We start from the raw sequence: 16599 nt of genomic DNA on the forward strand, positions 1-16599 counted from the left end.
GCAAGAGAAACAAATATCTTTTATTTTAAAAATATCTCACTGCTGATACAATACACTTTACCATATATACTTTGCATTAATATTTCTTACATGATAGAATTACAAGATTTGATACAATTCACATAAAGAATATTTAACATTGAAACCATTTGTAGTGTAAAAACATCAAAACACTAAAACAAAAATGAGACTTTCTTCAAGGGATTAGAGCATGAGGGGACGGATCCCGTCAATACAGAAGACAGGAGGGCCTTTACTTGCATGTTGTTGTGAACACACAGTATGGAAGTACGTCTGGCAGGGGAAGGCGTATGTGTGAACTGAAGCATGTGTGTTCTGTGTATGTGTGTGTGTATGTGGTGTGTGTGAGTACGAGTTCCTATTTGACAACAGCCCTGCACCTCTCACTTTCAGCAGCACCGGGGCAGTGGCATGCTTCCTGCTGATATGCCTCCATGAGGTGGCAACTTCTCAGGTCCAGGAGTTTCCATAACCTGCTGGCGTCTAGGCATCCCTCCCCCCTCCCCCTCCCCCTCCCCCTTCAGTCCGACAGAGCGCCCCGTCCTCCCCTCACAGGGGCCAGGGCAGGTCACTGAAGTCCACCGGGCCTCCCAGGCCAGCGTCGGCCTCCAGCAGGCTCATGATCACCGCCATGGCTGCCTCGTCATTGCTGGGGCTGCTGGACCCAGGCTCGTCCATGATGTCAATACTCAGGTGGGAGTTGTCACCTACAAGTAGGAACGGAAAAAGAATAAATAAAGGATCATCATGTTAGCACACACGCACACACGCACGCACGCACGCACACACACGCACGCGCGCACACACACACACACACAAAGCCGTAACTTACTCATGATTGAGTTGTTAGAGTATGGGTATCCTATCGAGTCCGGTCCTGACACCATTCCTCCAGAGGGAAGATCTGGAGTTCCTCCGTTCTGAATCTGCACACGATACAGAAATCATAACCATGAGAAGGTGAGAAGGCAACATCCTCCAAATGACAAATCATTCCCACCACCCACTCAGATTACAGTGAGTTTGGTTATACATACGACACAGCAAAGCCTTTCATAAGACATGAGTCCATCACGACTTGTATCATGCAGACATGGTGATATCCTGATCAGTGAAGTGAAGTGTGTCGAGTGTGTGTGTACGTGTGTGTGTGTGTGTGTGTGTGTGTGTGTGTGTGTGTGTGTGTGGAAGTGAAGCGTGCTGACGTGTGTGTGTGTGTGTGTGTGTGGAAGTGAAGCGTGCTGACGTGTGTGTGTGTGTGTGGAAGTGAAGCGTGCTGACGTGTGTGTGTGTGTGTGTGTGTGGAAGTGAAGCGTGCTGACGTGTGTGTGTGTGTGTGGAAGTGAAGCGTGCTGACGTGTGTGTGTGTGTGTGTGTGTGGAAGTGAAGCGTGCTGACGTGTGTGTGTGTGTGTGTGTGTGGAAGTGAAGCGTGCTGACGTGTGTGTGTGTGTGTGGAAGTGAAGCGTGCTGACGTGTGTGTGTGTGTGTGTGTGTGGAAGTGAAGCGTGCTGACGTGTGTGTGTGTGTGTGGAAGTGAAGCGTGCTGACGTGTGTGTGTGTGTGTGTGTGTGGAAGTGAAGCGTGCTGACGTGTGTGTGTGTGTGTGGAAGTGAAGCGTGCTGACGTGTGTGTGTGTGTGTGGAAGTGAAGTGTGCTGACGTGTGTGTGTGTGTGTGGAAGTGAAGCGTGCTGACGTGTGTGTGTGTGTGTGTGTGTGGAAGTGAAGCGTGCTGACGTGTGTGTGTGTGTGTGGAAGTGAAGCGTGCTGACGTGTGTGTGTGTGTGTGTGTGTGGAAGTGAAGCGTGCTGACGTGTGTGTGTGTGTGTGGAAGTGAAGCGTGCTGACGTGTGTGTGTGTGTGTGTGTGTGGAAGTGAAGCGTGCTGACGTGTGTGTGTGTGTGTGGAAGTGAAGCGTGCTGACGTGTGTGTGTGTGTGTGGAAGTGAAGTGTGCTGACGTGTGTGTGTGTGTGTGGAAGTGAAGCGTGCTGACGTGTGTGTGTGTGTGTGTGTGGAAGTGAAGTGTGCTGACGTGTGTGTGTGTGTGTGTGTGGTGCTGGAGCTACGGAGCACACTTCCGCTCGGCTCCCCTGGGCACTGACCTTCTTCCCCCCGGGCGAGCAGGTGTCAGGCGGGGGCGTGCTGGTGATGTTCAGAGGGCTGGAGCCACAGCTGGAGGGAGACGAGCCGCGAATTCTACCACACAAAAGGAGGACATGGACCAGGGTCAGATAAGGGGACTACACTTTCTTATTGCACTTCACTGAAATGAGATAGAAGACTGTAGTGGACACACACACACACACACACACACACACACACACACACACACACACACACACACTTTCCCTCACCTCTGGATCTCCATGACTTCTTCAGCGATCATGCGGCCGATCTTGCCAGCTCCAGCACGCGTGCCCCCAGGAATGCCAGGCACCGTCTGAAGAGCACGCCTCCCTCCTCCTGTGGACACACACACACACACACACACACACACATCACCATCTCGTCATCATCAACACTTCACAATCCCCTCCTCTTCTGCCCCGCCCACATCTCTGTGCATCAAGAGCATTCACTTTGGAGTTTGGCAAAACATCAGTGTGGCTATAAACGATTAAAAGATTCAGGTCTGAAGAAGACCACACAGTCAAAACGTCATTTCTGTGCTAAAGAAAAGAAAATAAAACCAAAAAGAAGGATTTCAAGTGTGCAAACATTTTTTACGATTTACTCTTGTTCTGCACCTTGACCTGGGATGTGCACACACTTTTTTACTATAACTGAACACCAAAAGACAACTGAAGGAAAGCATACAGAGAAGAGGAGCGCTATGATGAAGCTCACCCTCTGATGTTAGCTCTGATGTCATGCTCTGAGGCGATGACGCTGGCTGAGGGTAATTGGGATCGGCTCCATCAAGCACACTCCCTCTGTGGAGAGAGGACTTGTTTAAAATTCACAAACACGAAACCCATTTATTGGTTGACAGTTACTATTTATTTCACTATTCAAATTTCTCACAAACCCAAAATATTTAACCACAAGAAGCACAAATTCAGACTTAATTTGGAAGAGGTCATGTACACTGATCCCTATATGAATGTGCCATAAAGAGCAGAATGTGGTTGGACTTACGAGACCACGGTGTTTGTGGAGACGATGTATTCCACCTCTTTAGTCCAGGGGTTCATGAAGCTGAACCAGCGGCTTCTCAGGGTGATGAAGGAGCCGTCCTTGATCTTGAACTTGTAACAGTTTGTGTTGATCTTCTCCCGCATCTGCAGCACTGGAAGTGCACAAGACAGCACGTCAGACTTCAACAAGAACCACTTAGAGCTTCTCAATTAGAAACCATCTTACAGTTGGAGTCATATCTTTGTCAAATTATGCTACTGATGAAATGATACCTTGTCTGTGACATTCGGCCAGGTGTCCAATGTCATCCTGGTGGAAATACTCATAGAAGGAAGTACCTAGAAGCTCTTGGGGTAAATATGCAAGTATAGCTGTGGCCCTAAACAAAGAGAAAAACTTTGATTAACAACTAATTGTACAATAGCATTACTGTCAACTCAAATGCATTAACTGATATCAAAACACATTTTAAAAATTACTTTGGGATTTCTTAAGTGGAAATAGAGAGAGACGGTGAGCTGTTATTGTCTGTGGACTATTTAGTCACATGGACTATTCAGAGCAGCAACTGACATTTAGCACTGTGTCATGTCATGATGCTCTGTGTGTTTACATCTGCTGTAGAACTCCGTGAAGTATTTGAAGTGCAGTCCAGTGCGCTTGTTTATACTATTTACGGCTCACTGATGTCAAGCTCAAATCTAAAGTGTTCCATCTCTGACCACTTCACATCATCTCACACTCACCTCTGGTCAACGAACACAAACTTGCCATCTATGGCATGGCGGGAGACGTATTCGGTGGGTTTAACGCGAATGTCTCCGTTCGTCGGTTGGGGCACAATGTGAGGGTGGAGCCGGCCAATGGCCACCAAGCAGCTCAGGTTGCAGCCTTCATTATCAGGCTCGTTGTCGTCATCCAGGCCCATCTTGGTGGGCGGCCAGCTTTTCAGATATCCTGTGCTGTGGATGGTGCAGAAGCTCTTGCGGTCAGCTAAAGGGCCAAAGGGAAAGTGACGTCATTAGCTTGTTTGGCAAAAATAGGAAAGACACTTTCAAGAATATAGATAGAGTTTATGGTTATGCGCAAACTGCATTTCATTGTCTATGTACTTGTACTCAGCGACAATAAAGTTGAATCTAATCTAGTCTATCTAATCGTCACTATTTTTTGCCTTGCAAAATGCAATATTAATGAAGTCTACAGCTTCCATGAGGCCTCTGTTACTTGTCTGCTGTTCTGCATGACCAACAATGCCCCATTCAGCGAAGAGTAATTACTGTGCAATGTTCTCATTTACATAAAGCCACAATGGGATACACTACAGCAGCTCATTCAGACTGCACACAGCCCTTGGGCCTTCACTCAACCACTCTTTCTACAAACCTTTCTTTTTTGAACAGGTGGAGGAGAAGTCCTTGTCCTCCATTTTGACAGAGGGTCTGTTGCACTTCATCCGGCAGAAGAAGGAGCGTCTGGCTCCCGAGCACAGTCTGGACGGGCCAGGAGTTATGTCTGTCTTCACAGGAAGGCCAGCTGAGAGAGAGAAAGAGAGAAAGAGAGAGAGAGAGAATCCATTAGAGTCAGGGTAACCACTGCTTCCCATACTGCTATACATGTACAAAATGCGTGGCTAAGAACAAGTGAAATTTCAATTTGACTAAGAATCTCATTCAGTTTTGTGGAGATGACATTGTAATACTTTTCCATGGTTGTATCTGCTTAAAATAATTTACTGACAAAACAGACTTTCTAACAACTCCAACATGTTCTAATGTACATGTTGTGACTTGTGTATGGCAATGTAAAATGAGACAACAATGTTCTAAGCAGATAAAAACTCAGAGCTATATTTTCAGGTTGGCAAAGCACGACTACATGGATACAATGAGTGCATGTTACTGCCTCCAAGTATTGCCAACATGAGAATGTAGTTCCAATTATGCATCTGCTTAATTTCCCAAATAGTTGCCGAGTTCCTTTAACCATGTTCAGTGTCTTTCAGAGCTTTACTTTTAGCATCGATGAGTCTTTCCCGCGGTGCCGTGTCTGACGAGGACAGCTGCTCTTTGACTTTGGCAATATCTTTAGGATGCAGGTAATCAAACAGACTCTGTCCAATCAGGTCATTCTGGAAACAAAAACAGTAGTGAGCGGACACTGCATGATGATTATTCAACATTCTATGGTTCTATGGTGTAGCTTTTGCAATATGTACCTGGCTATAATTGAGGATTTTATAAACACTCTCTGAAACGAACAGGATCTTCCCGCGATCACAGCCAACAACAAAGAGGAATCCGTCAGCGGCCTGCATATGAAGACAGAGGGAACAGTCACATCTTCTCACTTGTGATAACAGTGAAACACGCACAAAAAAACGGCTGGTGGGAGATTCAACTCACCCTTAGTATTAAGTGCTTAAGCTCGTCATCAGACAGAAATGCAGGTTTGTAGTTGGCCTCAGTGTACGGGTTGGTGGCCCCTGGAGAGAGAGTGACAGTAAAGGTTAAGAGCTGCGGGAGGCTACAAAGGCTGATCCACAGCAGAGCAACCAGCGACCAGCTGTGCTCATGGAAAACAGGAGACCCATGACATGACCCATGGCCTCAACTCAAAGGCAACTTGGAGTTCATGACTGACTGCAGCTGCAACAGACTTGGGAATCGTTTTGCTTCCATTCGAAGTGTAGCAAACCAGGTCTGACAGATCTATGTACATATCTGCCCCCTTAGCACATCCTCTGGTTGTAAGTGCAGTTTGTGTCTTTAAAAATAGTACTTGAAGTGATAGACATGTTTAGTACTGCCTCTCCAAGAATGACATGAATATTCCCCAGCTGTCATTCTGTGGATAGGATCACCCTGTCTTACCTCTGAGGGTCTTCATGTGCTGGACAGCCATGCGCAGCACGGTCAGCTTGTCCAGTTTGCGAGACATGGCGTTGCAGGTGGGCACTAAAGACGCTAGTTCATCGATGAAGCTGTTCATCTTGTCCCGCCGACGCTTCTCAATCTGGCTGTGGGCCTCCCTGAGATCAGATGGAGGTTAACACAAAGTCAGAGGCCATTCTTCCCAAACCACTGCCTGTCTCTCAAACAGTCTCAACAGAAACTACCTGACACAGTAATCATCCGCAGGATCACATTAGCCTGTATAAGCAACTAATACACCACCATTTTAGCCTGCTATGCTACTGTGAAATTCTGACTATTTAGATAGACTGTATTACAGCTACAGCTTGTACTTTTCTGTGCACACTTCTTGCGTGTTAACGTGTTGATAACGGTCACATACCTGGCATTTTTAATCCGGCCTTGTTGATCAGCACAGTCACTGCAAAATAGAGAAAACATAAAAATGTTAATCTTCTTTTAAAAAAAATCCCCCAAAAAACAAGTGTCACGTTACGGTCAACCCATTATACTGTGACTGAAATCTCTCCCATATATACTGTAACTGTGCATTCTAAAATGACGATGGTCTTAATGATTTTACCTCCCAAGCTGATTATCCTTGTCTGTGTCCATGCTATCCCTTAAAAGACATACATTCACATTAGCTTGAGAATAGGAAATTTGACAAATTCAGACTAATGTAACTCAGTATGTACACAGACTAGCCTGATCGAATTCAAACAAATGTAACTCAGTATGTACACAGACTAGCCTGATCAAATTCAGTGAGGACGCTACACCGCAATTCCGGCAAACTCTTTGTGAACTGATTTTCAAAAAACATGTTTCTGCTAGTGCAGTGTTTCCCAAACGTCTCTCTCTTGCAGCACACTATCTCCCATGGAAAATAACAGGGCACACCACCATAATATTAAGAACACAAAATCCACAACAAAACATTGTGAATTAAAGGGCAATAATCTGCACAGATTATTGCAGATTATTGCCCCCCGCCACCAAAAAACTTGTTTGTTTTTGTATTTTGACGCATAATCAATATAGCATGATGCAGGACAGGCAGTGGTAGAGTAATGGTAAAGAAGCTGAGCTGGCATGCAGCAGCCTGAAAGGTTGTGCTTTCAATTCCTGGCTCCCACCTTTGTGCCCTTGAGCAAGGCACTTAAATCCCGAATTTCTCTGGGGAGAACAGCTCTTGCAATATAATTGATATATAGAAGTGGCTTTGGATAAAAGTGTCAAATTAATACATGTAATTGTAAAAGGAAGCAGACACCTTTTTGCTACTTCTGAATGCAACTATGTTGTTGGGAAGTGTTTGAGGAGTGATTGGCTGTTAGTTGCAAATAACAGACCAATTTAAATGTTATCAACATGGACAAATGGGCAAAACAGCAGATGAAATAGTCAGGTTTAGAACCATTTAGAATGAAATCAAATTTAAACAGCCTATTATTTCAGGAAAAGTGTTATTAAGGGCAAAGAAGCAAACACCCTGTGCAGCCCTCCTCAGTTTGGGAAACACTATGCTACAGAATCCAATACAGTCATAAAGAGTTGCAGGGGTACATTGAACAACTCACAGAGGACATTTCCAGGGTGAGAGGTCATCATTAAGACATCAGTAAACTGAGCCTCTAGAGGGCGCTATAACACTAGGGAACATGGAGCCGTATATAAAGCCTACGGCTCTGAGGGAGCAGATACACCAACGCTCAGTCAGCAGTCACAGTATGACGGCAATTTATACACCGAAACTTGTAAACTCAGAAACGTTTTCATAAGGACATCAAAATGTAGAGGGTTCTAAATGTGCTAAAGTTGTGACTGTGTAGGCTGTGTGTAGTGCCACGACTATCCATACTCACTCAAATGAAAAGCCATCAATTCTGCAAAACAAAGACAAAAACAGACTCTTAAAATGTGCACTAACAGAAGACAGATCTGCATCACGTGTGATTTTTTTATGGTGTTTACTCACTGGTAGTCCGTCGTGCTGCCCTTCCTCTTGCGGTTGTAGTCCATGCCTGGTGTGCTGATGGAGCTGCTTATTAGATCGGTTGAGCTGGGGGACATGAACTCATTCATTGTTGAGGAAATGTCCATTCTTTGGTCTGCCATTAGATCTGAAACAAAACAACAGCACAGACACTCAATATCTCCTACTTTATCTTTACATGGATTAAGCTTACTACTTGTGGAGAGGCAGGAATCACAGTTGAAACAGACATCAAATGAGAAAAAGGACATTTAGCAGTTAATGAGATATGCACACTTACCACAGAGATTCATTCAGGTCGAGGATATCAAAGTATGTCCTTCCATCCACTAAAATGTCTGTGATCTACAAAAAGAAGTACATTTTAAACATTTGTTATTAGGTTTTTAGGCACTTCGAGCTGAAAACAGGTTTATTGCAGACGGAAATGTGGGTTCTGGCCATAGACTGTATAGGTTCTGGCCAAAAACTAGTGAGCTACTGTAGCTACCTAAAGGCATTGAAAACACCACCCAGAGCCTTGTTGCCACTGCTAGAAGTTTGCTAACATGCAAACTGGTGTTGCACAGATATATCCTGAAATGTCATCATGCTGGGAAAAGTTCTTTAATTTTTGTAATGTGTTCCAGCCCATTTATCAAAATTACTTTTGACCAACTAGTTGACTGATAAAAGCGTTCTTCAAAAAGTGGCAAACTGTTGCAGTTTATTCTGTAGCTAGCTACCCATCAACTTCAAACAACAGCAACAATCGTACAAAGTGTCCATCAAATATACATCAACAGTAGATACATAAAAGTACATAGAAGAACATAGGAGAACATCTGTTCTTATTTATGTCAGAACTGCAGAACTGCTTTGGTTATTCACGGCGGGAATTATGCATTCAACAGCATTCTTGGTTCACAAACTTACTATGATTACTTCTTACTGTAACTATCTTATAAACACAAGTAAAGACAGTAACTGCTTCTCTTGACTGATCTTAAATGTTGAATGACTTCAATTTCTGCTTAGGCTTTTTTGCAAAGACCTCTGAAGTTCGCCTTCAAAAAAGCTTGCCAATATAAGGAAATCCAAAATCTTGCAATTTTCCTTGGGGAAAAAACATGGGGATTTTGAATTATCGTTACCTGTTAAACTCTCATGAGGACAAAGAGGTCTGAAATGCAGACATTTTGCTCCAAACACTTTTGTCCTCACGGCAAACTTTGATTCATGCTACCCCAGAGCGAACTTGCACTGCAACTTACCATAGGTAACTTTGATTAACACCCTTATATCTCTCTATATGGGCAAAAATGGCAGCTTGGGGTACTTTTTGTAGGCAAACTTCAGAAGTCTATTAGACTGTGCTTAGAACTTATCTTACTCACAAAATGTAGGGGGGGGGGGGGGGGGTGCATACAGACTTCCATCTGGAGAAGTCTATATGCCCGGTTAAGATGTGCCAATGTGTATGTGTTTACAACAAAATTACTGCCACTGGAGAAGAGAGATATTCCAGTATCGCTTCTGTTATACAAGATATTGACAGTACAATAACTTTAAAAAATGCAACCACAATTAAGGCTTTAGACCTCCTCACATTTTCTGGCCAGGGTGAATTTGGGCTGGCTTCCTGACTAGGTTGAAACACGTTGAAGGAGAGGTGCAAACGCACACCAAAAACGAGGTGCAGGTAACTGTTATAATTTAATTTAATTTTTCCAAATGATTACCAGACTCAAATTCTGATAAGAATGCCGATAAGAATTTGAGGTTGGCTAGATCAGGCAAGAGACGCCCTGTTGTATTGTAATTCATGACTAACATCGTAAATCAGCGGGTTAATGCTGGCTATCATTGTAAAGCACAACGCACAGTAAATAAGCAATGTTGCCATTACTGTTTTGGGTTTCTGGCTGTGCATCTTTGTATAAATTGCATTTGCCAACGTCCAAACAAGCCATTGAGCAGTTTGATTGTGGTGACAAAATCATTTAAGTGTGACCATGACTTAAGCATAAAGAAGCTAAACATTTAATGTTGGTTAACATGCCAATGAATGCAAATTCAAATTACAGTTAAAATTCAACATGTTACCATTTCTCCTTTGTTACCACCAAGGAGGTTATGTGTTTTGTGTGGATTGTGTGTTTGCTGGATTATGTAAAAACAACTGGATCTATTTTCATAAAAATTGGCAAAAAAAAGTGGAGGATTGGGCCAATCGGACTCATGAGCTGCCTGAATGAAGGAATTTTCCCTTTTGTTACCATTGCATGGTGTGTTCTCTGGGTGCAGCCTTGATATTATTTACAGTAGTAACCTTTATTTTCTATTTTTCGATTTAGATTAGTTTACACGGTCATTTATTCTTTTGATCATTTTCAGTGTTATCAACAGTCCACTATTATTTAGTACATTAGCCCCATCTCACTACTCTGTACTTGATATAAAGATACATATGCATTGGAATAGGGGGGAAATCCTTCCAATGTATTATAAGATGTAAATGACACAGTTATAGTGTTGGGTTCTTAGTTACACAGGCCAGAAGCACAAAAAGGTGATATGAGCTTGACAAAACATATCTAAAGATGCAGTCAGCGATTCGTGCATTGCAAAAGATTTCAGATATTTGTGCTCAATCAATAGCCATCATATTTCACCACCCCTCCCTTTTGTGCTCCTGAAGCGTTGGTCAGCTGGGACTCTTTATGGCTTGTGTTGGTTCCTATTTACAGACCCATGACTGTGAACAAACAACAAAGTTGTTTTTAATGTGTGTACTGCTGAGTGGGTAGAGATGTGGATGCTACACCCCGCCCCCTTCACTGTTAAGTGCTTGGTTGATGTCGTAGAGCAGGGGTCGGCAACCTTTGAGACCTCCAGTGCCAACTTCAAAATTTCTAGTCAATGAGTGTGCCACTATTAACAATAATGGTTAAAAAACACACACAAACAACGGGAATATACTTCTACAAATTTGGAATTTTACTTTACATTGATAATGTGCTAATAAAATAAAAATGTAATTGTTATTATTATTATTATAGCCATGCATAACAAACGAAACGGCCACAACATTTTATAGGCAACAGCAGGCCTATTTAACTAAACCATGTGGGCTGAGGCTAAAATGAATCATAGGCTATATGTCTCAATTATAAGGTATATCTTGCCTACCAGTCAGTGTGATCCCTGTCCTTGCTTTTTTTGGCTGAGCTTTTTTTATCTGGGGTTTGTAGTTTGTCACTTCGTCAGTCTGAGATTTTTTTTTTGCTGATGCTGGTGGCACGTGCCAGTGATTATGCCTCGGCGTGCCAGCAGTGGCACCCGTGCCATAGGTTGCCTACCCCTGTCGTAGAGGATCATGAAAAGCAATTCAATGAATATGTAATTTAGAATTGTGCACTCCACTTTTAAAAGCTGTGCACCTTTTAAGGGGTTAGAAAGTTTACTCGGAACTTTAAAGTAAGTGCTTCAAATATATTCCATGGTAAGATGTAAAAACGCTTGACAAAGAAAAGCTAAGTATTGATCTAAATTACAGAAAGCAATAGTGCGTAGACAGTTTTTGGAAGTGAGCCAATATTTAAACCATTTTCCTCACACTGTAACCACTTGCCACCAGCATTCATTGACACATTTTCAAAAGGTGAGTTTTGAGCAATATGGGCCACATATCACTTTTTATGAGGCAAAGGCTTTTAACTTTTAACTTCAGAGTCTCACAATAGTTTACATATTCGATGTATCACCAAATAGGCTATACATTTTTCCATCCCTGGGAATCCCATTTTATTACTTGGTGTTGATCATAGATAAGGCTAAAGAAAAAAACTACAAATGCAAAACTGTACACTTCACTGAGCCCCTTATTCGTCTGTCAGCAAGTGCACAGTAATGACATTGAATTGAATGAATTATAGTGCATTTTACTGGTGATGGCATCTTCTTATTTGACTCTGAGCCATATTCCCACACTGCTGTGCTGTACTCACATAGCCTACTATGACCTGCGGGACACCCATGCCTAACTCAATCCTCATCTTTGGAAGCATTAACGTCACTTGAAATTCATTTAGGGTAATTTACCACAACAGCATATGCATCTTTAAACGAACGTAACATCAATTCTTTACTCTTTATCTCAACCTGCAGACAGTTACATAAATATCCAAGGCGTGTGAAAAAAATGGGCTTCTCTAGAATCAAACTGGCTAACATTAACTTGGCGTGTCCTTTTTGTGTTGCCAGGGCCGGTGGCATCGTAGAGAATCTGATGTATATCAGAAGGCATAAAAACATTTTTTAAAAAACATTGTCATCCAGTGTGTGTTTGAATATGGAAACACGCGCCGCAGTGTCCTTATAAACAAGGGATTGCCAATTTGCTCAATGAAAGATCGTCCCAGTTACCCGAAAAAACTACGTAGGCTACTCTGCATATCCATGACAGCTACGAAAATGAAAACCCTTATGTTTTATGTGTCTGTAATGACCATGGAGTTACAACAAAAACAATTTAGTTAATCATCCGTAGCCTTTGTGGTTGTCATCTAGGAAGCCATCTCAAAATTAACAACACAACATTAAAACTAGATCTGATTAAAATCACGTAATGTCAGTGTGTTAATATTTCCGCATAACGTTAATGTGTCTGTAATAACCATAGGTAATAACCAGATATACACATCAATCATGATTCACCCCATCTCTCTACCAGTCTGACGTCAGACGGGAAGGGAGGCATCATTTAATACTAATTAAATGTTTAGTTAATTCTCGTCGCCACAAGTAATGACGCACATTTAACATTGACGAACTTACATCACCGATATGTAATGTTGTTAATACATTAGCCGTCTACAATCAGCTAACATTACTTAGTATGGACTTTGGCAGCTCGGCGCAGCGTAACAGAAACGTAGCATAAGCTAACGTCAATGCAAAAGCACAATAATTGCAACTTGAGTAGATCAAATGGCATAACATGAAGAATACATCTAACTGAACGCTAGTAAGGAAACTTGATATCCACCAGAATTCAATATCGTGGAATAGCTAATATAGCGATGCCAGGTTATGAAACTATGACAAATATGTTCGACAGAAGTTATCCGGATAGAAGCTAATCAGATATGCCAAGGCTCGCTAGCCATGGTGAGTGTTCGTGAGAAACATAGGACCCTTCAGGGAATCAAATCAAGACAATATTGACTTAGATCTGAGTAGCCAAAGTACTCATTTTCGTGACAATGACCAATCCATCATTTGAGAAATCGCACCATAGCCCACCACAGCAAATACCACTTTAGCTAGTTGTCCTACTCCACCTACAGAGGGAGAACCCTGAAGAAGAGAATGCCCCTCCTACTGCAAATCAATAGATAGCTATGTCACTAGAGGAGAAAATACATTGTTCATCGACTTCATACGACACAAGAACACATTAACATTTCCAATCATCAAAACCCATACTTGCCTCTGATTTTAGGGCATATCACGTAGCTTTCACTTCCCAGATGCGAAGTCTAACGTTACTTGAAAAATGTGTGACATAAATGGCATCGGTCTGTGACCTACTTTCTTCTCTTCGTCATGACTGTCGAAACACTAACCTATATTTCTATCCAATCATTTCTCTGGAATAAGGCATGTAGTGTTACAGCCAATCAAAACACAGTTTACACAGTAAGAACCACAAAGGACATCGCTATCATCCAATGGAATAGCAAATCACCCTCTAAGTCTATGCCCATAGCCAATAAATAGAGCGAACTAAGCAGGGTTGATGGTTGTGTAAAGAGGGTGTGTACCAAGTGCTGTTGTGTATCCGAAGTGTTGCGTCGCGATTTTAAGATACTCCACCTGTAGTGCCCTAACCTTTAAGCATTTCTGGTTAGTACTTTGAAGTAGAGTAGATACATGTCTCCAATGAATGCACAGAATTAATTAGTTAACTTGCATAATTATCCAACTAGGCTGAATAAAAATGTAAGGTGGATGTAAACAATGACATAATGCTTGCTGTTGCCCACTTAATAATTCCTAATATAACCCACCACGTTGAGCCGTATAGCATATCATTTATATAATGTATATATAATGGGTACTTTGTCTTGTCTATAATATGTTTTTGTTGATTGCTGTATCTCCTATCTTGATGTTAAGAGTGACACCAATAGCTGCCAAATTCCTTGTGTGAATTCAAAAAGACCTCAACATCTCTGAAGAACACGTTTCTCCACTATTCACTAGATAGATAGATAGATAGATAGATAGATACTTTATTGATCCCCAAGGGGAAATTCAAGGTCCCAGCAGCTTAAGACACCACACACAACATACAGTACAATGTAAACAATGTAAACAGGAAGATTAAAAAGCAAATCAACAATCAACAATCAACAATGACTAAAGGAGCAGTAGAATACTATAGATAAGGTATGCATGAATGTACTGAGGATTGGTACTGTGATCCAGTCTGAGGTGTGTGTCAAGTTGGTAGTGCAAATAAGTCCAACAGTGCAACAGTGCAAGATAAAATTCTAGTGACCAGTAATAAATATGTACAGTACAAAATGTAAGCATAGTAATAATAATAACAGTACTAATATAAATATATGGACAATTAAAATAAACTTAACATAGTAATAATATAAGAGTTAGACATGAGGGTAGACATGTAAGTCATGCCATGTAAGTGTATAAGAGGGTGGAGGTGCAGATATACTATGCATAGAAGTCCAACTCTCCTTTTCCCTTCAGTGAAGCATTGTACAGTTGTATGGCCCTGGGTACAAATGACTTTCTCAGTCTGTCTGTTGTGCATGTCATGGAGCGTAGTCTCCAGCTGATCAAGCTCTTCTGCTGTATGATAATGCTGTAGAGTGGATGACAGTCATTGTCCAGGATGCTGTGTAGCTTGTTCAGGGTCCTTTTGTCTGATACTGAAGTGATGCACTCCAGATCAGCTCCCACAACAGAGCCAGCCTTCCTTACCAGCCTGTCTAGTCGCCCAGCATCCCTCCTCCTAGTGCTTCCTCCCCAGCATGCCACTATCCTCTTGTAGCAGCAGTAAACAGTGATGGGTGGGCACAGGTTGCAACAGCTCTTGTGACAGACCACGCTTCCTCAATTGTTATATAAATTACAGTTTCTGTTTGACAGAAATTGCTGTTGCAAGGAAAGTGATGGAGAACATAGAGGAAAGAAACAAGCTAGTTCAGTGACATCACAGGTTTTTGGCAGAGACTCTCATAAATCAGCAAGTTGATTGATTTGAGCAATGCAGAGTGCAGAGTGGACTGTCTGTAATGTCCATTGATCCGCATGCATATTACAAAACCATTTGGCATTTTGTCATTACTCTATGAAATGCACCGGATTTAGGGTTTTTATAAATGAGGAAACATGTTTTCTTATCTTTTACTGTCTATGGTTTTACTCCAGGCCAGTAGATGGCACTAGTCTTTGCCAAGTGGTGAGTGATGGCTGCAACTCAAATCGAGAAGAATTGGTTAGCAACTGTTGTTGTGGATAACAGGCGCCGATGGTTGGTCGGTAGCGTTCTGACTTGCACCCATATGGTATGTGTTTGGTTTGTTTTTTGGTGATTTTGGCATGTTAATGGGAAAACATTTTAACTTACCTGAGCCTTAAATCTTAATAAAAGTGTCCTTTTTGTTGTTTAGAGTCATCTCTTCTGGAATGCCTCGTTGTCATTGCTAGCCGATGTAAGAGAGGAGGAGGACGATGCGCTGATTTTGATATTGTTTTGAGTGTTATTCGAATTAAAGATCAGCACAGAAGACAACCACGTAAGTTAACCAACATTAGTCTATGACATAGATATTTGTAGTAACTTTACATATCGAACATTAGTGTTTTATGCAGATCAGTAAGTGAGCTGTCAAATTAGCTAATTTAGTGGTGTAAGGTTATCACCCTAATCCCCTCGACACAAGGTAACGGTAACGCACTGCTTCTAACTTGCTTTGTTCTTTTTCTAGAAATATGTCACGTTCTAGCTTTGCAGATGAAACGGCAGGTGACGCCCCAGTCAGAGACATATCGATGAATTTCGCAGGAGTTGGGACATCAGGTCTGGGTTGTTGGGATCTCTGTTTAGTTGATAGATGGACGTGATTCTTACAGTAGGTCACACCAGACAGACATGTTGACTGATTTAAGTGAAATCCTTTCCACAGAATATCTGACTACTCAGAATGCCAAGGCAAGGCAAGCAGTGTCAAAAGTCAGCCGGGAGGAGCTGGAGGATCGCTACCTCCGTCTGCACGAGGAAAACCTTTTGCTGAAACAGCATACTCATAAACAGGAGGACAAGATCAAGAGGTACAAATGGATACACGCATGTGGGGTGCGGTGGGTGGTTTTAGACTGAAGCTACAGACATTTTACTGCAGTATCCATCACATGTAGCCTAAATTGCATATGTGATATTCTAACCTACTTTATTTTAAGTAGAATCCCACATTATTGGGCCATATATTGTGTTAATGACTCCCTAACTA

General features: G+C 42.2%; 2 protein-coding genes across 4 annotated transcripts in view; one reads left to right on the plus strand and one right to left on the minus strand.

The window, feature by feature from the left end:
• bmal1a (basic helix-loop-helix ARNT like 1a) lies at positions 1-15780 on the minus strand. 3 transcript variants are annotated; one of them, XM_062546608.1, is made up of 19 exons: positions 15717-15780; positions 8355-8419; positions 8057-8201; positions 7944-7964; positions 6659-6697; positions 6458-6496; positions 6034-6191; positions 5566-5645; positions 5379-5471; positions 5174-5291; positions 4547-4696; positions 3907-4153; positions 3433-3539; positions 3161-3311; positions 2870-2955; positions 2377-2485; positions 2125-2218; positions 854-947; positions 1-728 (listed from the first exon to the last, which is right to left on the minus strand). In XM_062546608.1, exons 2-19 carry the CDS (start codon positions 8365-8367, stop codon positions 571-573), a joined length of 1902 nt encoding a protein of 633 aa, XP_062402592.1. In that variant the 5' UTR covers positions 8368-8419; positions 15717-15780; the 3' UTR covers positions 1-570. The 3 variants fall into 3 exon arrangements, with proteins under 3 accessions (XP_062402592.1, XP_062402590.1, XP_062402593.1); XM_062546606.1 differs by lacking the exon at positions 15717-15780 and adding an exon at positions 13548-13677; XM_062546609.1 differs by lacking the exons at positions 6659-6697; positions 15717-15780 and adding an exon at positions 13548-13677.
• rpgrip1l (RPGRIP1 like) overlaps positions 13876-16599 on the plus strand; it is a 15018-nt gene continuing 12294 nt past the window's right edge. Inside the window, exons 1-5 of the mRNA XM_062546605.1 lie at positions 13876-13963; positions 15518-15654; positions 15760-15885; positions 16078-16169; positions 16276-16420. Coding sequence (XP_062402589.1) covers positions 16082-16169; positions 16276-16420 — 233 coding nt within the window. The 5' untranslated portion in view covers positions 13876-13963; positions 15518-15654; positions 15760-15885; positions 16078-16081. The remainder of the gene's footprint in view (positions 13964-15517; positions 15655-15759; positions 15886-16077; positions 16170-16275; positions 16421-16599) is intronic.

This window comes from Sardina pilchardus, chromosome 10, assembly GCF_963854185.1.
Source record: "Sardina pilchardus chromosome 10, fSarPil1.1, whole genome shotgun sequence".
Classification (NCBI taxonomy): domain Eukaryota; kingdom Metazoa; phylum Chordata; class Actinopteri; order Clupeiformes; family Clupeidae; genus Sardina; species Sardina pilchardus.